At 37.2% G+C, this 24,130-nt stretch overlaps 1 protein-coding gene across 5 annotated transcripts in view; it reads right to left on the bottom strand.

Annotated features, from left to right (window-relative positions):
* Window positions 1–24,130, bottom strand: part of ATP13A3 (ATPase 13A3) — a 56,350-nt gene that overhangs the window by 18,946 nt on the left and 13,274 nt on the right. For 3 of the 5 annotated variants that reach the window (XM_038145621.1, XM_038145620.1, XM_038145622.1), the window contains exons 3-17: window positions 16,803–16,896; window positions 14,885–15,058; window positions 14,170–14,340; window positions 13,790–13,860; window positions 10,544–10,624; window positions 9,759–9,828; window positions 8,781–8,915; window positions 7,916–7,988; window positions 7,011–7,142; window positions 5,813–5,992; window positions 3,563–3,720; window positions 2,711–2,899; window positions 1,751–1,812; window positions 976–1,126; window positions 773–889 (exon numbers count right to left, since the gene is read on the bottom strand). In XM_038145621.1, the coding sequence (XP_038001549.1) occupies window positions 773–889; window positions 976–1,126; window positions 1,751–1,812; window positions 2,711–2,899; window positions 3,563–3,720; window positions 5,813–5,992; window positions 7,011–7,142; window positions 7,916–7,988; window positions 8,781–8,915; window positions 9,759–9,828; window positions 10,544–10,624; window positions 13,790–13,860; window positions 14,170–14,340; window positions 14,885–15,058; window positions 16,803–16,896 (1,858 nt within the window). Of the gene's footprint in view, window positions 1–772; window positions 890–975; window positions 1,127–1,750; window positions 1,813–2,710; window positions 2,900–3,562; window positions 3,721–5,812; window positions 5,993–7,010; window positions 7,143–7,915; window positions 7,989–8,780; window positions 8,916–9,758; window positions 9,829–10,543; window positions 10,625–13,789; window positions 13,861–14,169; window positions 14,341–14,884; window positions 15,059–16,802; window positions 16,897–21,412; window positions 23,037–24,130 lie in introns of those variants that run through there. The other 2 variants (XM_038145623.1, XM_038145619.1) reach the window with 2 other exon arrangements.

Below are 24,130 nucleotides of genomic sequence, written 5' to 3'. Positions count from 1 at the left end.
CCTTTCACATTCAAACTGTCTGTTTAGCCTTTGTAACTGACTAAAGTACTATGGTGTTTCAGAATGAGGCCACAATTATTAAGTATATCCCTCCAAAAAATAATGTAGTAAGTTGCAAGAATGTTCAGATGTCAACTACTGCACAGAAATTACCGCTGTGCACAAACACTGAGCTCTGAACAAAGACAAGACAGTTCTATCTACTACAAAACACAACTCATACAAATGTACTGACTTGTTATACCCTCCCACAACCCTACTCTGTGATAATCTGGATATACACTCACATGCTTAAAATTTCCCTTGGTGAAATATTTAAAAATACTTCAAAATACAGCTAGAAGAAACTTTACATTTGCTAAGTACATTTTGTTTTTTTATTCAGCACTTATTATCTCTAAGGTACCAGAGTGGCAAGAATTCCACGCCACACAGTGACATTAACAAATGACTGTTTTAACTGAAACTGCAAGGTGAGCACACCTAAGCATCTCATTAAAACGTAAGAATTTGGTAACATACCAATATTAAAAGGCATAAGCTGAAAAAGCATTACTGTACTTCATTACTAATCAGTAAAGGCAATAGTGCTGACACTCACTTAGCTCACCTTGAAAGGGGCATATACTGAATCACTACCTTCAACAATGGTTTAAACATGTTTGTTGTATCTTTGCCATCAATACCCTCACAGTTCTAATCCAATTTCAATTTTATCATATAGTAAAAATGTGTTTCTTTAACTCAAATAAATTGTTTTGAGTTTTTATACCATTTCTTGATCTGTTGCTTGCTTGGATTCTGGGGAAAGTTGTTTTGAAGGTCGAACCACTGTTGGCATGATTCGATTATGAAGGGCTGTTTCCTCTTCAGTTGCTTCTTCTAAAATCTATATTAAAAAAAATCAACTAATTTATACATTCATTAACTTTGACTTGCTCGTAATGCAATATACAGGGAAAAAAAAGCACTTACCCATCCTATTGCTTCAAACATCTTCAAATCAAGTGGATCCCCAGAAAGCACCCCTTCAATTTTTGTAAGGGAATGACAAGTTGCCATGCAAGCAACAAACTCTGACTTCAGCAAGCTCTCACTGCAAGCCCTCTCTTCCGGCAAAAGGAAACTGAAACAATGAAGTAATAATATACTCAGCACTATAATTATTTATTATGAGCCACTTCAAAAGGTTTGTTTAGATTAACAGAAGAAAATTGACTGCACAAGTCCCTTCACTTGTGTTTTCACACATCACAGAAAACAAATTAAGACTCTGGGCTGGAATCTTCAGAAGCTATCACAACTTCTTCCTCCTTCAAACACTCAGTGTTCACTCCTTCCCTGTCTAGTTTGATCTCTCATACAAAGCCCTCTTATCACTTAGTACTTAACTTAATTAGCTAAGCCAATTCATTTTAGCAGCCTGAAAAGTCATTACTTAGGAGGACAGGATTAAAGAAATATGCAACAGTATCTGCAACAGTTCTGCAGTATGACCATGACGAGGTCTCAGACTCTAACAAATAAAATTCTACTTTTTGCTGTGGAGTTGTAACTTCCACTACACCTAAACTAGTTTAGGTGGCAGTCCTACAGCACGTTACAAATATGTAAACATGTATGAGCTCACAATGAATTTTCTATTCTATTCTGCTGAATTTTCTATTCTATTCTGCTGAAACTGAATTTTCTATTCTATTCTGCTGAACATGAGGATCATATTGGCTGTCACCCCGGAGCTCATCCTTACCGAGCATTTTCCACCCGCTGAATTCCCCAAAGATCCAAGCCATCCTCAGTAAGTGTGCCAGTCTGCAAAAGAGACCAAGGGCATGGCATGAAGAAGAAGCCTTCAGAAACAAATTATCTTCCAGCAAAGCAAAAATTAACAGCTATTTAAGCAAATTACACTTGAACAATATATTTTCTTTCCTTTTCACATACAAATCAAGACTTCTGGACAGAAAATACAGTATCTCCCTTGCTTTTTGCTAACCTGTTAAATAACTTTCCAAAACATTCAAAGCAGTCATGCTCCTCACTGGAGACAGGACAAATGAAACAGAAAATTAAAATCCAAAGATGACAGCACACCATCTCAATGTTCAGGGACTGGGGACAATGGAAAATGGGTACTAAACCGTTAGTACTATCTTACACAGTTAAAACAGTGACTGAAATGTACTTATAGTTGAAATAATACGGTTAGTATTATATTTATTATTTGAGATAAAATCAAAGGAGGAAAATAAATTTTATCTAGGAAATAGCCAAAAGCAAAGAATTCTGGCTAGCAGCATTACTGTCTTTCATTCATGTTTGGTTAACAAATAATAACAAAATACATCACTCAGCTTGTCATTGAAATGAATGAAAATGAGAAAAAGTCTGACTTCACACCTAAGTTTTTCAGAAGCTTGTGTGCTAAATAAAGTTCTTAGTAAGCCTTAACTTTCACATTCCTGAGGTGCCAGTAGTAAGTTGGGACTTGGGAGTCTTGAGATAAGAAAGCAGCTCAATTACAACAACTTTTTAGAGCAGATAAAATTAGGAGAATTAACAGATGCTAAACACTGAATACCTGGAAGCTAACAGATCACAAATCATCTAACTTACATGAAACATAATGAGTTTTCCCTTTTTGTCTATACAAACTCCCTTTTCTAAGATAATGCTCCTCCAGGTAGCAAAGTTTCAAAATTCACCTAACCTTATCAAAACACACAAGATTCAGCTGGCCACAAATATTTATCCTTTGTGGGCTGATGCAGAAGATGCCAATTTTTTTCAACCTTCTTTGTGCATAAACGATGCCAGCAGTCATAGCAGCAGGGAGTGCTGGAGGCACCGTGATAGTGATGATGTCAAGAGACTCGATGATGATGGTACGAGCTGGAACCTGCAAGAGAGGTCAGAGTTAATGAGCAAGAACTCGCTGCTTACAGATTCACTATCCCGCTGACGTGCTAGCAAGAGCAAAACCCACACATTGTTTTCCCCAGTACAGTGTGTTCTGGATTGCCCAGAAATTTAGCACAATCTTCACCCACCATCAGCAACCACAATAATTCAGTCCTAAATTATCCACAACCTATAACTTCAAATTTGCACTTTTCTCTCTGGAAATATATTACTTTAAAACATTAGATGAATAATGCAAAAATTTTTGAGAGGAAAAAAAAAATCCAAACCAAAAAACTTTAGAGTTATCAGGTTATTCCTTGATAAGGATTTTTGGCCTGCAGCATGTTTAGATTGGCTGTATCCTATTTCTTCCAACTGTATATAAGTCAGATGGTAATCTTACAAATAACAAAGATAAAAATCTAGTAATTGGGTCAAGAGAAACCAAGGTAAACTCAAATTTCTCTGTAAGATATTCAAATTCTGCTTCTGAGCTGAATTTTTTTCTCAGTAGCTTTGTCTCATTTCATTGATATAAAATAGAGCAAAAAAATTTTCACTTTAAATCAAACAGTTCCTCATCATCTGAAGTGTGATGGAAGTCATGGTCACCCCTTTTCTAAAATAAGGCAGTTCTGGACGAGAAATGGAAACATACCTCATTTAAGATGCTATTGACAATTGTGTAAAGAAACCCAAAGCCTGCTACCACCACCAGAGACAGGAGAAACAAATAGGCATCTCTGTAGAGCTTAAAATCAGTTGGCTTTGGATACAGTATGGAACGAACAAGCTGTCCTTTAGCAGTACTGAAGCCTAGAAATAAAAAAGGAGTAAGCTATTAAAAACACAAACAAAAAAGCCAAGCTATTAAAATACATTAAAAACCTCAATAAAACCCTTAAGCTACTAATTTCCTTACAACTGTTTCTCAATATCCACAGCAGATGTTTCGCAATACTGCAATTAATGTGCTTATATGTGCTCATCATACCAAGGGCTTCTCTCCTATGGCAAGGACATGCAGCTGATGCAAACAAACCCCTCCTCTGCAGCAGCAGCAAATCCTCACGTGGTTTGGCCTGGCAGAGTTTGTTGTACTGCATTTTGTCCCTCACAGTGCAGAGCTAGTGGGTATATTTACTGTCTAATTAAGCCAGTCCTTGCAGAAAAGAAAATTAGGATATTCAGAGTCCAACATCCAATACTTAAATGGCAGGTCTGCTTAAGTTCTCTTCAGAGCCAGAATGAAAGACTCAGAAAAAACTGCAGTGCAGGAAGTCATCTTCTGAGAAGGGCAGCTCCTGATGGCATTTTGACAATTAAACCAGGAGATTACTCTTCTAAATGTCTTACAGTTGAAAAACCAACAGATATCCCAAGGCCCTCCTTGAACTTTTGCCTCGACGTTTAAAGAGGGCAACATTAATGCCCAATTTTGTGTGCCCGAAACACTTTTCATCTGCTTAGACCTCAAAGTCTATTACTACAACCTCAATGTCAATGTCAGGTCTTCTGGCATTAGTGACATCTCCCTGACAGCTTTTCAGTGTGCCAGCCACCACAGCAAAGGCTGAGCCCTTGCTCAGCACCCTGACATTTGGCACAGAGGATTCTACCAAAACAGAGCAACTATGGCATCACTCCTAAAGTGGATGAGCTCATCAAAAGATGAAAAGCCACGAAGCCTTCAGGCTTTGAATTTGCTACTGCAGAATATGAACCGTGGGCCTGTTCAGAGAAGTTCACCGTGACTGTATGTACTCGAGTATCTAGCAATGAGTGCTTTGTAATTCAACACAGTCGTCAACAAAAAAAATCAGAACTGCTTTCTATTTTTTTTTCCATGGTTTTGCAGAAGGTTCTCTAGCTACACAGGATAGAGCACATCAGGGTAAAACAATAAATGAAAACCTCATGGGGTGTCTTTAGAACACACTGAATATACAGATAACTTTAGTGCACAATTCTGTTTTCTACAGCAAATTAACCAGTTTTGAATTCTTTTCAATTACAAATAGGAGCCGCAATGACATCCATCAACTGAATTTTTGGAGGAAAGAAACGAATACATTTTATCTGTATTTCAACTGTAACATCAAACATGTTAAAGGCTTAACTTGAAGAGTACTGTGAGTATAGTCCCAGCAGATCAATCTTATATCCTGGTTTATGACAAGATTAGGACTACATGCCTTTGCACATATTGAGTTCCATTCTCCTAGATATTTTAAAGACTAGATTTTTAAGTATTTTTAATTTTGTGGCATTTCCCTCCCTTATATAAAAGGATTTTTATTTGTATCTCACTGTGTGAGAATGACTTTTGTTCTTACTATCAGACATTTTAGGAGCAAGAAGCTGCAAGTGCTGTGTCATCTATCCTGTTCTGTGGAGAGGGAAATCCCCTCTTGCCTAAAAACTATTCCTGTGAACCAGACAGGAGAACAGAGAATTTTCCATCACTTTGCTTTTCTAACATATGAATTAGCTTTTCTGTAGATAGATCAAACTCATTTTCAAGTAAATGTTATGTACTTTGAAATAACTATAGGTAAAGAAAAACATTTGGCATTGTGAATGACTCTGCTAAACTCAGCTGTTCCCCACCATCCACCCAAACCTTTTCCAAGGGGCAAATGCAGTTCAACCAACACACTACAGAAAAACCTCTAAAGGACATGAAAACAGATTCAAATAAGTTTTAAATTGATGCTGAAGACTGATTCACTTTTTTCCTTGCCAACTGTTAATCTTCAGACCATCATCTAGTTTAATCATTGTTTCAAGACTTTCATCAAGCTATTTGGGGTGAATTCCTTTACCAAGTTCAGCAGCATCAGCCAGTTGACACACACCTACAAAAAGGAGCAGTACATTAAGAAGGGATAAACGTAACAATCAATACCTGTCCTCACTACCAGAGCTTTGACCAACTCCCCCGTGTAGAAGCGGGTCTGGATGACGTTGGTTCCACAGAACAGCGTGTGCCGCTTGTGCACCTCGGGACTGTAGATCTCATCTCCCACTGCTTTCGGATATTCCGAAGGATTTGGCAGATTAATCTTTGTGACAGGAACGCTTTCACCTTAAAGGAAAGGAAGTCTCTAAGCAAGATCAGAGAAGAACAGACTTTTTTTTCATTCACAACTACAAGTAGAATAATATAATCTCACCTCACCAGCACAGGCAGACTTATGGAAGTGATCTTCCTTTTAGCATGTTAGGTAGTCTCCCACCTATTAGCCTCAGCTCAGCAGATCCTTTACCCAAATGCTGTTTAACTCTATTCCTTATAGAGCTTCTGTGCCCCTTACTTTAAATCACAGTTTGTGATGTAAAACACAGTTCATTAAAAAAAAAAAAACAGGACAAGCTTCCTTCTCTTGCTGAAAAGCATCATCCCCATCTTTACTCAGAAAAACTGGAAGCTGAAGAAAATTATTCTCAGCTCCTTTGGTGACCAAGTACATTCAAGCTAAGGGAACAATCAATTTTTATCAGTTGCCAGCAGCAGCAAGAGGATCAAGAATATTCAGAAAAACTGAACACAATAGAACACACAATCTCTCAAGTAAAATTTTCTAAAGGCTGTCAGTTTGGGCAGATTATCCTAGGAATAACAAAAGGTCCATCCTAGTCACTGAAGCTGTCCTTTAAATACATCAGACACCTGATTTCAGTGTATGCAGGCACAACTTGAGATAATAATTTGTGATTTTAAATACAGTAGAACATTCTACTCACTACCTTCATTTTTGGAAGAAGCTAAAAAGTTTGGGCAAAAATTTTCTGAAGAAACATTGGCTTCTTAACTCCATCTGCACTAAGAACATCAAGTTAAGAGGCAGGAAGACAAACTATGAAGAAGAAATTTTCTTAACAAGAAACAATCACTCATTTTTGGAATTTCCAAGCAGTAGCTGTTGCAGATGAGCAGGACACAAGTACCAAAGTGCTTCAAAACATGTCTAATTGTAAGAACACACACATTTCAAACAAAATAAACATATCCACTTCTGCTAAGACATAGTGCAAGTAAGCATGCACACAGGTATAAACTAATACTTTTAGCCACGCAGCACTGTGTATCAAATTTACTTTACCTGTTAGCATACTTTCATTTACAATGCAAGTACCACTGAGCAGTACTGCATCACACGGCATAATTGTCCCATTGGATGGAATCAACATGGTATCACCAGGCACGAGGTCAGTGGAAAGGATTTCTTCTATTTCTGAATATTAGAACACAAACAAGTTTACTTGAAAATAGCCACCACCAATAAAAGCTGATAAAGATCCTCACATTCAAGATCCAGGTGGTGACAAGTACGACTATTAATAAAATGAAGTACAACTTCATTTAATTAATGGCATGAAGAGATTTTAAAAGTATGAAGAAAAGGCCATTGATAAACTTAATTCTAACACAGATTAAACTCCAGAGCACATGGAAAGAGTGCATCATGACAAATGAAAGGAAATGAGCTTATACAAAAGATATTAATGATTAGGTACAGTGTAACTTCAGTATAAGGACATAAGTCCAACACAAATGTATGTCTTAAAAGCAATATCATGCATCGCATCTTTTGGATATCACACCTTTAACTGCTGTGATATCCAAATAAGAGGAAGTTCAGAAATCATCTTGCAGCCCTTGTTGGGTAATAAATTGTAATGGAGATCCAACACATGCACATCTTTAAGTCAGGAAAGAAACCAGAATGACAATTACATAAGTGGAATGGTAGAGAATGAGAAACAGCTACAGAACAAGCACCTAATGTAGAACAAACCTGATACTCACTGAAAATACCATCTAGAATGTTAACCCTGAACACATTGCACTATCTAAATTCCACTTTGAACTTCTTTGCACATGCAATTTTGCTAAGGAATGCAAGCATTTCAAGCCAATCAAAGAAAGAACAGATGCAGACCCACTTTACACTCACACTTCATGAGCAATTTAAATTCAACCTTCCAAGCCACCTGTGAAATTTACCTTGGTTTCCTCTGCAGACAGAAACCCTTACAATGCTGTGAGCTGCTACCATGTCATGTAACATAACATATTGCTGCAAAGGGGAGAAAAGTTGATTATTCAAAAGCACAGCTTGTCTTCTTCTAAATACACATTCTACAGCAGAAATGATGAGATTCTCCACTAACATTCTTTAACAATAAAACACTACTCAAAACATTCTCTTGAATATAGTTTAGAAAACTTATGGGCAAATAAAGTTTGAGTGCATCAAGCTGTACAGGCTCCTATTTTAACATCATTCTGGAAGCAAACCTACATGTCCTGTAAAATCCTATAAAATCATTTGGTCATTAACATGCAAAAGTAAGTAACAGCTGCAGTAGTTGTATGAACTTGAATTAAGGTAGAAGTTGTTTGGGGTTTTTTTGTCTCTGGTCTGAATTCAGAGATTGCAATTTAAGGATAATTACTACTTTGATTCCCATCAGCTAAGTCCACAAAGCAAACTGAATCACCAGTTTAACAATCCATATGCTTCACTGGTGCTCAGTTCTGCAGGGCCTTTTCAAACAAGGAAACAACGCAAGATGGAATCACTACTGTCAATAACACTTGGTACATAAACTTGTGTCCGGGTTTTATTTAAGCAGGGTAGTGTTTCTGTTATCTGAGGCCAACCTATTGATTCATCAGCATGGAAAGTCTGCAAAAGTCTCAAAGAAAACTATAAATCCAAATTCTTTCAGCTCAGAGAGGGAAAATGCATAACAATATTCTACCTGTATAACTCTGAAAAATTCTTAAAGATTTGTAGACAATTTCACAAGAAAATAAGGCAATCAGTAAAAAGCCAGAAAGATGCATCCATTTTCTTTGAACTTACCTTTCTAATGGTGTAGAGTGAGCTAACAATGGATATTACAGACATAATCACAATTGCTAATGCATAGTAGTGATACTCATCAGTGATCCACAATATCACACTGAACAACTGGAAAATGTAAAAAGGGTTGAGAACCTAGAAGAGTGACAGAACATTCAAGTTATACCCAAAGGTCACATGGGTTCTCCATCACAACAAAGCTGAAATTATCCTCCTCCAGGGAGAAGAAAATTTCAGTTCTTTATACATCATTTTTGATTTGCCAAAATGATCCTTTTTTTCACTACCTCCTCAGCCCCTCAAAAGCACAGTTCTCACTCAAATTATACACAAATACACACTTTGAAGACTGCATGCATTTTCCCCTACACCTGTAAACAAGGTAATGGCAATATCTGATGCACCTTAAGTTATAATTCTTAAACCAATTTGGATCTTATTTTCTATTTATTCTTAATAAATGCCCTGATACCTCAAGTTCTTACTCCGTTACATCAGGTTGGAGAGGTTTTTTGTTCAGAAGTTCTACTGTGCATTATTGTAACACAAGATAACAAACCAGTTATTCAAATCCACCTGATACAAGGAAAACAGAACAAATCCCACAACACCACATTTGATTTGCTGCATATGTTGTAATATATAATCCCTGGCCCCCTCATGGAGAACATAAGTCATTTTATGTTTTAAATTAACTACAAAAAATAAATAAGATGCTGATCCTTTCAAAGGATTCTGATATGTTTTCTAATGTCCTTACTAAAGCACCAGGCTGTGAACTCTGGAGAGCTTATATCTGAGGCCTCTTTGATCTTTAGCTCTAAGGAGAGATGAAGAGCTCAAAGAAATTGTCCATATGATTTTGTTTTAGAGCGCTGGGGTCTAGGGGAAGGTTTCCAGCAGTCAATAGTCATTGCACTTGAAACAACTTTCAACTATATACCTTTTTTCTTTAATTTGTTAAAGAAAATATTTTACCTCCTTAACCAGAAGCTTAAAAATGGAAGGCACTTTCACAGCAATTTCATTTACTCCATAGAATGCTTTTCTGCATTAAAAAAGAAAAATACAAAAAAAAGTTAAGATTTTTTTAGGAGTCTTATTGATGTCAAAGTAATTCCACTAATCTGATAAAGTATAATGTGTCCCCAAATCTGTGACTCTCTTCTTATTTATCATCGTTTCAAAAAGTGCTTTTCAGAAAACATTTACCTAGTGAGATGTTCCAATACAAAGATAATTATTTTATACTTCAATTTAAACTGTACCTCATTTTTTAGATTCTTTCATAACAAGATTTCTCTGTAAACTGTGTATGAGTCCAATGGTATTAAATATGTCACTCTGAAATACAGTATGTGATTCTCATTAGCTTCAGCTTAAACCAGTCTTAACTCTTACCCTACAGTAAGACAATGTTTTCAAGGTCCTGTATCTTAGTTCTATTCTTAGCATGAAAAAAAGGCAAATGATGAAAGAGGGAGCAAGAAACCAAGCTCTGATGGGATCAGAGCTGATTAAATGACAGAGACAGGAAAAAGGCCTTAAAATTATCTGAGGGGAAAGGCTTTTATTTTAGACACAAGTTGCCAGAAGATTAATTGATAAGCAAGCAGATGTTCCCATATTTTAACCTGTATGAATGTCTCATTTTCAAAAAAATCAGGCACTGATCACTCAATTGTCTTCTGGGCTTTTTACCACTCTGAGCACAGGTTATGAAACATCAATAATTCTTCCCTCAAATACTACTGCAATATTACCTGTAATCATGCATTCCCTTTGTCAGTCCTGTGCTGTGTTCGTTATGAATTGCAGAGCAGAAGGTAGATTCATCTAGACCTCTAAATAAAGGAAAATTCAATGAGTTATTTAAGAAATCTGATATTTAAAATTAAGTCTTCAGTGACTCAGAAGAGCTAGGTCTTTGCCAAGAAGTATACACTGTTTTATAAAACAACAAAATCTATGGACAAAAGTGTTCTTAGCTGATTTTGTCACAACTGCAGATACAGTGACACATTAAAAGCAATCTTGTTGATGTTATCTTACTCTGTAGGAGAGTCATACCTATTCCAATCAGAATGGAGAGACTTAAAAAATGAAGTAGAATAGTAGCATAACTAGTATTCAAAGGCTTCTAAAAAAGTGAGTAAGTTTTATAAAACATTATTTGAAATCAATGTGAATTAACATTTCTTCAAATTATCTTTGTTTGACTCTAAGTAGTAATGGAAGTTTTTTAGAAGTAATTATTAATCAATTTATTAAATAAATCTATACCACACCAATTTTACAGCACTTTACTATCACAGTATTATCCATGACTAGGAAAAATGCATCCTACATTTTCTGTTCTTTCTTATCACCAGAAGATTCACTTTCACAGGACTTCTCCACATGCTGTGAAAGCCAATTATTTGCTTTAGGAAATCTACAGATATGCAGAAACATCTAAAACATTGTTATGTTTACAGCTATGGGATTGTGTTAACTATCAAATGCAGTAAATCAGATGTATGCTGCCCAATATCCAGGCATTTTCTCACAGACATACTTTGGATGCATAGGAAAATATCATCACCTTCCAAAAGGCTTTCACAGACATTGTGTAATAATGCTGGTTTTGTCACAATCATGTTTTTATATTGGATATCTATTAAGTTATCTGTCAAAAAGGATTCAGAGTTGTCCCAGTAGAAAAAAAGAAAAATCACAATTCTTTATTGTGCATATTTCATAACAATTACTTCCACTCTCTAGAACATAGGGAAAGCTTTAAATTTTCTCACTACTGCAAAGCCTAGGATCACGTTTCCACCAACTGCTTGTACAAGAAAAGATGAAAATTATGTGTTAAGCTGGCCCTAGGTGTACCAGGTTTCTCTAAACCTTTTTAAGTTCAAGGATTTTAAAAATACTATTTTAAATATAAAAATACCCAAAACTCTGTTAATAGCTGTGTCTTTCCTCCCACTCTACCATGAACAACTTTTCTTTTCCTGTAGGAAAAGAAATGTAACACTGGATATAAGGAGGGTCCCTAAATGTAAGTGCTTTATATGCAAATATGCATACCTATGTGTGCAATGTCCATGCAAGGACAGAGCTTCTAGCACGATGGTCTCTGCTTTTTACACTACTGCTACAGACTGAATTCCCAGGGCATTGCAATCCCTGTGTGTAGAGTTTATTATATAAAGCACTCATCAACCCACTCAGAAATTCAGTTGACAGTAGCTAAAGGAAAACAGACATCCAAGGTCAGAGTTGCATCCTCTTTGGCTATGTGACCAAGTCTGACTTGGTCCAAGAACAATTACACTTGCATTTCCTCTGTTTAAAACAGTGATCTTAATATTATGGTAATATAAAAGGAACAATGATATGAAACTCAAGCTCTTGTAACTGAATTAGTTGCCTAAGAAATCTTGATTTGCCCCCCTTCTGTGTTGTGCTAAGCCTTTCATGATGTGATCAAACTGTTCTGTCTCTGAGTGCTTGCGTAAGCGGCAGCCCAAAGAGAATGCTCTTCATGATGCAGGGCTGTGCTTAGATCACAACTACAAATGGGCTGCCTGATTTAAGGGTTTTACTATACAGACCTCTGTCTCACAGACTGCCTCTTTATAAATAGTAACTCCATTCTCCCCCAAGTTATTAGGTAATATCAATTTTTGGTTTATACATATAAACTGAAGAGCAGAATAAGAAGATGTATCTTAGAGAAGGACAAATTTTTCAAGACTTCTTTTCAGGATATTTATCATGCACAAGCTCAGATATTATTTTGCACACAGTATCTAGTATTTCACTACACGACCGTACACTTGAGGAAAGTTGTAACTAACTGGCATTTTTATCTGACCTTGTGGAAAAGTGACTTAGTGCTCTAACAGTATCCAGCATGTCTCAGATCAACTTCTTTCTCCTCTTCAGTATTCAATAGCTAAATAATCATGTCCAGCTCAGCTACTGTACCTGACTAAACAAGTGGCCAGGCTCAGTCATGGCTAATACATCAAACAAAAAGAAAGTTTGGCTTATCTGCAAGAATGTGATTGAATAAATGCTCCCATAACTTCACAGGCATATCTGAGATTTTTCCGGGGCTTATAAATTGGCTGAGTTATCACAAGAACATCAAAAGGCACAGTCAAATAGCCACAAATGCCAAGTTTCAAGTCACTGCTTTAATGCTAAGGAACAACACTTTCTGCTAAACACGTGGAGTCACATGATTTTTTTCCAATACCTGTTCTTAACATACAAGTAGAGTTTTTTATTCTCATCTGTGGGAACCATTCCCTTTGTACAGTTTAAATTAGGAGCACTGTAGGCATGAAAACAGGAGCCTGCAATGCAAAATGATCTGTCACTACCTGCACAACTCTATTTCATGAAAGGCTTAACAAAAATGCATACAAAGTTTTTAATTACTTACTCTTGAGAATTGAGACATTTCCATCCTCCCAGATGAGGACTGCTCAGTTTTGTAATTGCTTGTGTTATAGTAATTTCTTAGAATTGTTTTCATTGCTGATAACTTTCCATATTATTTGCACACACTTTTTGGGAAAAAAAATCCATCTCCACATGATAGTTCAATGCAGTGAACACTAATGCAAGCTTAAAATAGATTTTATTTGTGATCTGAATTTATTGTTTTAATGGGCAGTTGCCAAAAATGGAGAAGCCTGTGCTCATTTAACTTATGGCACTATGAGACGGCCTTATCATAGAAAGAAAAACTTTCTTCTTCAACCCTAACATCATGCAACACTGTTGCTGGATAAAAGAAAATACAGTGCATCACAAGCTAGTGCTGCTCACTGAAAGACATTATTTTATCAGTGCAATAGACTTGTTTTTGTTACTAAAGAGTAACAAAAGATGGATCAGATCCAGCCCAACTGCACTAAAAGGTAGAAAGACACATACACAAACAGCTATTTTATTTTTTTAAAATACAATTTGAAGCACAACACATAAGAAAAAAGTATTCTTACCGTACAACATCAAAACTTTGAACTGAATCATTCCAAAAATACTTCACACTGTGATGTGTGAAGTAACGAATCTGTAAGGGCAAGAAAACAGAGATGTCAAACTGGTACCACTTAATACCTCTCTTCTGACTGACTTTATTCTGAGAGGTGACAGAAACTGAATTTAGAAAAGCTTCACAGAAAAATGAATACTTTTCTCTCAACATAATCTTTCAAGCTTTCCACAATTTCCAGTAACAAGTTATTGAAGAGATTTCTGTTCCACTCAAGAATGAGTCAGCCTTTCAAACAAAAGCAGCAGCTCATATGTACTGTACTGTGTGTGCTTATTCTCAACAGTAATTGAGAATCAGCCAACATAGTACTGCAAGTTTACTTACAGGCAAATGTTTTCTCGAATCATTTTTATTCTCTTCTGCAGCAGATTCAGAGAAATGAACAGCATGGCCATTTGAAACCTTGTGCACGATGGGGTTAGGATTCTGTAAAGGATTGGCTCCCAAGGAAGGCATAATGCGAACCTTTGCACAAAACCATATCTTGAATTCATCCTTTAAAAGAGGGGGAAAAATGAGTTAGCTGAAGGAGCATTTGAACAGCATTTTATTACAACAGCTGTAGCAAAATCACAGATCATAGATTAGCAAAGCCCATACAGAATTACAGAACATATCTCCACGTTAATATCAGCTCCATGTTAATATCAGAAAGAATAATTTTCTTTCCACAATTCTAAAAGCACATTTTTGCACTTGGTTCAGCACTTACACCTTACTTCAACAAATGTATCTTTGCTGAACAAGGGAGGGTAAACCATGTTTCAGCTTATAGGAACAAGGTATTTGCTCTGTGACTGTTGATGACAACAGCATTCCTGTATTTGATTGTTAAAACTGAAAGACAGACTGCTCCTGCACCCACTGCAAACAGCTGCCAGCCTTGCCACAGAGGCACAAGGCTACACACAGTCCCCAGGAGCGCCATTCTGCACTGCTGTGAAGCACAGTCACATCTACACTGCAAGGCAGGGACTGGTCTACTCTAGCACACAGAAGGAGCTGCGAGCAGGGAGAAGCACACCCCCTGCACACTCACAGTCGTTCTCAGCAGCACCACCTCACAGTCCTTCAGCGCAGTCCTTCTGCATGTTGCTTTCACACGCCACTGGGGCATCCAGTAGAGGAGGAGGAGCAGAAAGCCGCCAGAACAGATCACTCCCACAGTAACTAGCACCAACTTCCAGCGACACAGATCATAGCCATAGATCTCCTGCATGGCAGTAAAACAAGTAATGATGACTCTCTTAATTACCGTGCCTGGGATGCCAACATTCATTTTTCATAATGTGCAGTATTTAAAGTAAATCAAATTTCAAAGCCATTTCCTCTTTTTTCTCTTCTGAGGGAAGGAAAGATTTGGAACACTTAATACATGGTGGAGTGAAGCAAAAAGGAACACTGTTTTGGTTAGTCAGAAATATAAACGTGAATAGAAGCCTGACAGAGGTGGATCATCCACACTGTGTACAACATTTCACTGCAAGACTGTCTCCTCTCTGCACTGCTCCCTAAGGACTGAGGTTGCAACACAACCTGCCTTAACTCTCAGTGAACAACACCACCTTTGACCATGACACAGCTGAACATTTAAGAGCAGAAGTGTGTGGTTTTGTCAAATGCTGATTTTATGATATAGCATTTAATTAGCTAGCATTCACAGTTTTGAATTACTACTGCAGGCTGAATTTTATATGTTCTAAAAAAGCCCCTAAATATATCAAACATCACTTTCTAGTAGAGAATTTTGCTTAGTTTGCCTGCCATTTAATGGGAAATGCTACTTCACAAACTCCAAGCCACACTCTAAGGTCCTGTAACTTGCACCAGTTAAAAAAATCCTTCTCCCATGAAAAAACCCCCAAGTATTCAGTGTGCAAGCACCAAGTTAACTTGATGACAGCCAGGAACAGAAAATAATTTAGTGATTTACTGGACACGGTTACATTCCTGAGTTTCACATGACATCATTAGATTATATTTCCTGCTGTAAAAGGGTAATGAAGTTTCCCATTGAGTCCCACCCATTGTTCATACTGACATGAACTTCTTGGGGTTTTTTTCACTTTTCATTAAACAGTGTCAGAAATTGTTTAAACTCCTTTCCTAAGAAAAGGCTTTTCAAGTTTGGTTTGCCACCTTCTATGATGACAAAAAGCAGAAATAAAGCCCATTCTCTCTTACCTCAAAAACACACTTCAGCAATAAAAATAGGAGAATGAAAGATGGTGAGAGAACTTAATGCTTCTTTTTAGGAGAAAATAAAATTATTTCCTCAAAAAAATATTTACTTTAGTGATCGGGCCGTAAGCACCTCCTGCTCCAAGATGCATTTGCTTACTTTCTGTATTAGAGCTGTCTAGTGAAGAATTACTTTTCTTAGCAGGGTGGACAAGGACAGAACAAGAACTTCAGTTTCACAGAAACCTATCATTTTTGGAAACAAAAATCCCTATATATACCAAGTGGACTAGAAAAATCCCTATGAACCCCAAATGGGCTAGAAATGGAAAGATTAGCTGTAAGTACTTTCCTGTCAAAGCTTACTGCTTTGAATCACATTATGAAGCATTAACCTGTTTTAAAATACAAAAAAAAATCTTCAGGATTTGGAGAGAAGAAACCCCAACTAACCAAAGAACAACAAAATAATGGTAATAATAAAAAAAAAAACCAAAACACAACTCATTTTGTTTCCATTTTCCTGTGTAAAAGTAGAAATGTTAAGCACCAAAATGTGTTATCTATTGGACTACTGACCTTACCAAAAAAACCCTTCGTATCCCAAGACTAATTTCTTAATACCAAAAAATACTGCCAAGGATAATCTTATAAAATTGCTAAATTGATTTAAACAGAGACAATCCACTTCCCAATGTAATATGCCCCCTTTAAGCAGAAAACCCTGAAAATGTGTTTCTTTCATTGTATAAAAACAGATTAACAGAATTCATTACCATCTCATCTTCCTCTGCTTTATTGACATATTTCTTTTCTTCTTTCTCCATGTTTAGTATGATATGGAACTTCTCGACTTGAGATATGGAAGACCTTCAACAAGACAAGAATTAAAAATGGAAGCAACATTACTGATTTTACATCTATGTTTCAGGTGGCTTTTCAAGTTACTTTTGGTAAGTACATATACAAAACACAACACTGACCCAATATTAATATTTATCTTCAATTTGCACTGCTACTAGTTTCTAGAAGTAACTATCCAAGGAGGTCTATAAAGCTTTATGATCGAACATCAGATGAATATGAGTGAAATACTGCAGAAACATCAGGCTTTAAAAGAGGAGGAAGAAGCTTGTACCAATTTAACTTGGCTACATTTTACATGCAGCAAGCAGTTTTTGGTACATTCTACAAGCTTCATGATGGAAATATCAATTAATCCTGTAAAAAAAATTCTTAAAAGTAGGTTAATATTACACATTTGTATCACTCTATATGTAATAGGTCCAATCAGATACTCTCACAAGTCAGGCTATCTTCAAGAGGAAAGGCACAGTACCCCTGAGATCTACACTTCCCAACTGAGCAGAATACATACCTGCTTAAAAACATTTAGTCCACAGCTTACTACTTCTAAATCAAGAGATGCTTTTTGGTCACTCTTTCCCCTTCTTTCCAGTTCCTCTACTATTCAATTTGTATCAAAATCTCTCACAGTTGCTAATCTTGAGAGGTGCTTTGAGGACAGATTATGATCACAATTTTCATGAATAAGAAAAGGCATGGAAAAAATATGGCACTGTCTACAAGATGAATGTAGTGCACACAGATCCCTACTCCAAAAGGGGTGAACTTTTGGGAGCTAAATACAGTGAGGCTTATCAGAACTTTCCTCATCACATAAGCAAGAAAAATCAAAAGTACCATGTCAAAAAGCCAAATTTTTGAAATTAAAACTGCATCTAACCTTCATTTTGGGCACTCCTGTACATGTTAATTGTACACAACTTATAATTAATGCACAGGAACAAAAAACTACCACAATTAAAATCACTAAATAACCAGTGCTCACCTGCAAAGACACAGACTAACTATAATTCTCTGCACTGACAAAGTACAGCTTTCAATTTTATTTACTGCACATACATAAATCTCTCAGAAGACAGCACTTACTACCACAGCTTATAACCAGTCCTCAAGTATTAAGTCACAGCACAAGCAGCTCCTCTAATTGTCCTTCTTCAGGCTGTTATTAGCATTAGGTAGCACAATAAATACAATCACTACCAACTTCTCTGCCTTTAACTCCCCAGCATTTCCACAAACCAAATCACCAGATTACAAGTCAGATCCTCTCAAAGCCAGCCCCTGGATCCATGCACTTACATTCACCAGCAATGCCAGCTACAAAGGGTCCCTCCTCCCATCTCCTGCAGCTTATCTACAGCATCACATCCACACGTGTTTTCTGCCACTACCAACTCCTTCCCACTTAACCCAATAAATGAAGCAGGAACCCAACAGGAAAGGTTTCTTTTGCTACCCAAAACTGGATCTCCTCAGCAATCTATTCCCACTGCCAAATAAGGTCCTAGTAGAAGAAACATACACGCAAAGGAGAGAACTGCATCACAGCACAAAGCTGAGTCTCAAGTGAGAAGAAGCTCAGTACTTCATAAATTGATACAGTTGGCATTTTGCTCTGAATGGAAGGAAGCTAACTTGGCAACAACTGCCTCCTTTGATTGGAACATCAGCTCACACTTCCCCTGACTTGTTAAGCTAAAATTTTTCTATAGCTATACTATAATTTTACTGCAGATTTATTTGGAAATTAAGCCACACAAGTCATTCAAGTTCTAAACCACACTTTCATTCAAACTGCCACTTTTCTTAAACAAGGAGCTTTCTATCCTGGGAAAGATAAGATATACATAGAACCAGTTAAAATCTGTCCTAAATCTACACAGGACTGCTAAGAAAGTTCCTGAGGACAATCTTTGAATTAATTACATCAAACAACTTCATGCACACCTTACAAATCACATTTTCAACCAAGAAGTCATGCAGCCAGAAAATGTTCTGTGTATTTACAGAATTATACTCTTAATAGAGTCCACAGGTCCAGGAAAGAATTATTAGGTTAATCATACTTAAGCTAGTCTGTTCTTAAATGTTTAAGCACACACTTCCCTGCTATGATGTACAGTAACATCAAAAAAGGTCCTGCAGACAACTCTCCAACCTTGATGGACATACCAAGAAGGAAGTTGATACAGGAAAGCACCAGGCAGAAAAATAAATGCAAATAGCTTCCAGATCGATGGATCTCAACTGAGATTTCCATTTGGCCAATATGTCAGCACAGGGACCTTATGGGACACCATGGCAGTGTGAGAGAGAAGTGTAATTGTCTCCATTTAGGCAATGGGTAGGAACATCAGGTTGTGGGTCTGAAGAAGTATGAAAGGAAATCTCAGCACTCGCAATAATTCCTGTGATTCAGTAAGCTCTTTGAACAGCTGGGTAGAATCAGACACGGAATACATGAGGAGAATTAGGAGGCTATTTCTGACTCACATCATTAGCTCCATCTGCATTATTTTATACAGACTCATTTACTGAACAACCTTCAACTAACACACGTTCTCTACATAACACATACTGCTGGTAATTTTCCATATTAAAGTCCAATTCAAATCTCTAAACTTAAAAAGCATTATAGAAATATTTTCTACGTTGATGGGTCATGAAAATTATTCCTTTTCCACAACAAAGAACTGCACTTTCCCTCCTATCATATCTCTTCTGGCACACCCTCAGCCCAAGCATGTCACCACGAGTTCAAATGGCTAAGTTCTTTGGTCTCTGTCCCACTGTCCTGCTGAAAGCTGGGGCTGAACACCACCACATGGTGCTGCCTCCTTGGGTGACTTCAGGCTGCTGGGTCAGACTGAATAAACCTTACCAATTCAGAGGAGACTTTAGCAATCTGCATTTGAGTTTTACTTCCTTCCTGCTATAATGATGGGGAATTAAACATTTCACTACTTTAAACCTTAAATTAAAGATTTAAATATAAACCTTGGTCTTTCCAGAGAGTATGACATTTTACTAGTACTCAAATTGAAGTGAGGTGGAAATCCACTTGCAATAAGCAATATGAACACGGGAATATCCAAACGTAATGTGCCTCTGATGCACATTATACACTGCCACTCAGCCCCTCTCTGGCCCTGGAGTGAATAGCCAGAGAAATCCTCTGCCCCTTTGAACAAATTGAAAATAACAACCTTTTAAAGAAAGAAGAATTATAACCAATGGAAATGCTGAAAGTTACTATCACTCCACTCATAATTTTTACTTATTGCATTGCTATTGTATAGCTAAGCATATTCTAGAGTCAGAGAGCAGGAAATATCAAAAAGGTCTGTATAAGAAAAGGTAGCGTGCCACTGAGATTCAGAGAATAAAATCTCTTGCAACATTTTGTAACAACGTAGGTATAAATTTAACAAATGGTCTAGAGATCAGCTGAACAGTGTCTGAACTCAAAGTACTTCTAAGAGCATACATTTGAGTCACAAGCTTAAACAGTAAATCTGAAACTCTGCAAAACACAGTACATAAAAATTAAGTTGAACAGCATTTCCAATTTGTTACTGTCCTGAAGGGTGTGCAGTTGTGTGAACAGCTGCAGCACCTGCAGCTTCAGATTTAAGTTGATACTATTTTGAAGATAAAATAAATCACAAATTGGATCACTGAAGAAATTACAGCAGTGTACAGAGCTTAAAACTATATGCATCCCTCACAATGAAGAAAACAATGCACTTTTTTCAATTTTCAATGCACCACTCCATATTTGTTCATCTGTCCTGACTAGACTAGGATACCAAGCAATTGTACCAAAATATTTGCAAGTAACAAACATTTGTAGCAACAGTGTAAGAGGTGCAAGTGAAGTCATGGCACATTTAATAATGAAATTGTTCTAAAAGCACCAGAGCAAGTCTCCATCAGTACACCTGAAGATTTCTGAAAGGCACACTTTCAAAGGACTACTGGCTTACCTCAAGTCAGTTTTCTAACAGCTGGCATAACTAGTAAACTACTTCAGTGCAAATTTTACCCTTAGAGTTTGATTTTTGGGGTGGGAAGCAAAGACAATCTTCCCTTTGTTGCCTTCAACATTTGTCCAAATTCCACAAACCTTAAAAACTAAATAATACACATGTTGTTGCCATCTGTTTATTCTTCCAGTTTTTCAATATAAGTGGCAGTTTCATAGCTTCAAGAGAAAATTTTTAAAGTCTGGACAAATTACAGCTCCAAAAGAAGAAACTTTTGATATCTCCTTCAACCACAGAGTAATTTAAACCCCAGATTTCTCAGATTAAAAATATTTTTAAAGCTGAAGTCTTTAATAAAATCCATGTATGGATACATAGAAAAAAATATCGAGTTATTAATTTTGCTTATGCTCTTATCATCTGTCTGCTTAAAATACGTGAGTAAACTTCCACATTTTTATCTTAAATGCTCCCTACTTTATTCTCTTCAGATTTTTGTAAAAAGTCCTGTGATAACTAATAGTTTCTCTTACCAATGAGCAGTCCAGCAGCTGTCCTCTGCACTTGCTTTTGTTACCATGAGTTAGCGAGGCAGTTCTTAATAACGGAGACCCTATCTACAAGGGAAGTCCTGACAAATGAACTATTTTGTCTAAAATCTAAAAAAAGTCTCCAAGGGCTTTTCAAACTGTTATCAAAAGATTAACATATCAAAGAAAATTTGGCACTGCTTGGAATGCTTTTTTTTTTTCCTCTTCCCTCCAGAGTGGCCGAACAATTGCAAGACTGTGGCCGGGCTGGCGCGGAGGCTGCGCTTCCAGGCATCAGCCGCCCGGTCCAGCTCCTTCTATTCAAACAACAAATGCCTCCCCAGGAGCTGCAGACACTCGCAGGGCTGTGCACAAGCCCTGATACTATCTGCCCAGCTAAAAGCATCTATGCTTCTGACCAAACCCTTCCTTGTATTTACAGCGCTTGTGAGTGGAGACAACAGCATTCATTCTGAGGAGCTGAAGGCAGCGGGTCAGAAATGCACGCGTTTCTCACTCTCAGCATTTTGCAGTTTATCACAGAGCGTAATGAAGCAATCACACACACCAGATCAGACTGCCTTTAGAGACTGAGAGCTACAAAGCGAAGAAAGTGAACTTTGTCACCACCTGAACATCATTGAAACAAGGTACTTTCCTGTACAAGGCAAGGCTCAACCAGCTCTGCTTTGGTACGAGCACAAAAGGCAAACCAAGAGACGCAGCAAGGCAGACAGAAAAAGTGAGACACACGAGAGGCCAAACTTCAAATTCACCTCTGTGCAAAGATTAATACAAGTAAATCTTCCTCAGCACCCTATGTAATTATTCTCAATAAATAAATCAAACTAAGTAAACTAATACAGGAAGAAAATTAATAACAAAAAAACCTGACTGACCTGTCGAGAAAACAATCAAACACAATTCCCATTCCTGACATCTGAGCTACTGTCCTAGCAAGTGACTCACCAGGCTCTCCCGGGTCCAAACAGGCCACTAAAGGACTAAAACTCCTCTTTCAGAACTTATTTACAAGAAGTACATCCTCCACTAAGAGCCACCTTACACCTCTGTTATTAAAATAAAGTTTCTAAATAGCTCAATGTCATGAAAAGCCTTTCAAATTTCTGAATAAAAAACACCTTGAAAGTCAACATCTTCAACTGTATCCCAACTAGCTGCCAAAACACAGGGGGAAAAAAGGGGGTTTTTTGCAACTTGAAAACAAAACTTTATTTAGTTACTCAGAAATTCAGAATTTCTGCACTTTAGAGCCATACTTTCAACAATTTACCCCAAGAAGAAATCAACCCTACAAGGGAACAGACCTTACAAAGGCAATGTTTACCACTAGGGCTTATTCTTGTTACAGTACCATGAGATTCACACACACTGAGATCATCTACCAAACAGTCCATTTTTGCCAAACATTATAGTGAAAGTTTTTGGGATTCATGCAATGGGCCCAAAATGGAGGTAAAAGAACTGCTACACATACATAAAACACCAGCTAATGCTCCATCTCTGCCATACCAGCAGTAAAGAAATTAAAACTGAAGAAACGCTCAAACTGGAAGAGCTGTAACGGGACAGGAATAGGAATGAATGTATCTTCTAAGAAAATATTCCATCCAAAAATACATCCGACTTCTTAGGAAAGATGAAAACTCAGCCTGGGCAACAGTTGACCAGGAGAAAGGGTTGATCAGGAGATCAGGTTGAACAGTTGATCAGGAGAAAGGGATGGCAGTTCATTTTCCTTGACACAAGGAAATAAATATTTTCCTTGATACAAGGCTAAGAAAAAAGATTATAAAATATCTACAAGCACATTCTTCTCAGAATATATTTCATAATATGCTGCACATGCTAAAAATCAATCACCAAAAAAGCAAATTTGGACACAACATTTCCAGCTTGCAAGGGATGGAATCAAAATTTCTGCCCACGGTGTCTTGGATGTAAGTCCTGTATTTACTTTCCAGTCCTTCTCTTTTACATAAGATACCCTACTTTAGCATCTATAAAAATAATGTATTATTTCCTAAATTTTCTCCACTGGCAACTTTTGAAATAAGATAAGCAGAATCTGCAGCCAGTGAGAATGAAAGAATGACCACTTTAATACATTTGCAATTAAAAATCTTGAAATATATTTAAATGGCTATAAGAAAGTCCTGCTAAAATGCACCTCATGACATCTTGTCACCAAACAGTCTGTAATCAGGATTCAGCATTAGTCTCTGTACATCCTTTGAGGAAAGAGATTCTGAGTTGTTCTTTTTGGATTCTCAGTCTCCAAGGAGCTTCTGTATACAGGGATGCCTGCACTCTCCATTTCTGCTTCTCTGATTCTGCTTCACTGTTGCAGGTACCCAGGACCAGAGTGTGTGCCGGATGGATTTTGCTACACCTGGACTTGGAAAGATCCATGTCTGAGCAGCAGCACAATGCCAGAGACATCTCACACCACCTGCAAGCCTGACCCCACATGAGAGAGCCTCTGTTCCTGTCCCCAAAACATAAAACCCATGTCACTCAAAGACCACCCTGAAACTCAAGCAGATCCCTTTACAGGTGACACATGACTTAGCCAAAGGCCTGGGGCTATCACATTTTTGTGACTGTCAAAACCAAAAGATTATGACTTTTACTTCAATATGCATTACCATGAACTTACACATGTAATGCACTTGCAAAGCTTTCAGTATTATTTGAACA

The sequence above is a fragment of the Motacilla alba genome, chromosome 9, assembly GCF_015832195.1.
Source record: "Motacilla alba alba isolate MOTALB_02 chromosome 9, Motacilla_alba_V1.0_pri, whole genome shotgun sequence".
NCBI lineage: Eukaryota > Metazoa > Chordata > Aves > Passeriformes > Motacillidae > Motacilla > Motacilla alba.
This window is presented reverse-complemented; position numbering and strand designations above follow the sequence as displayed.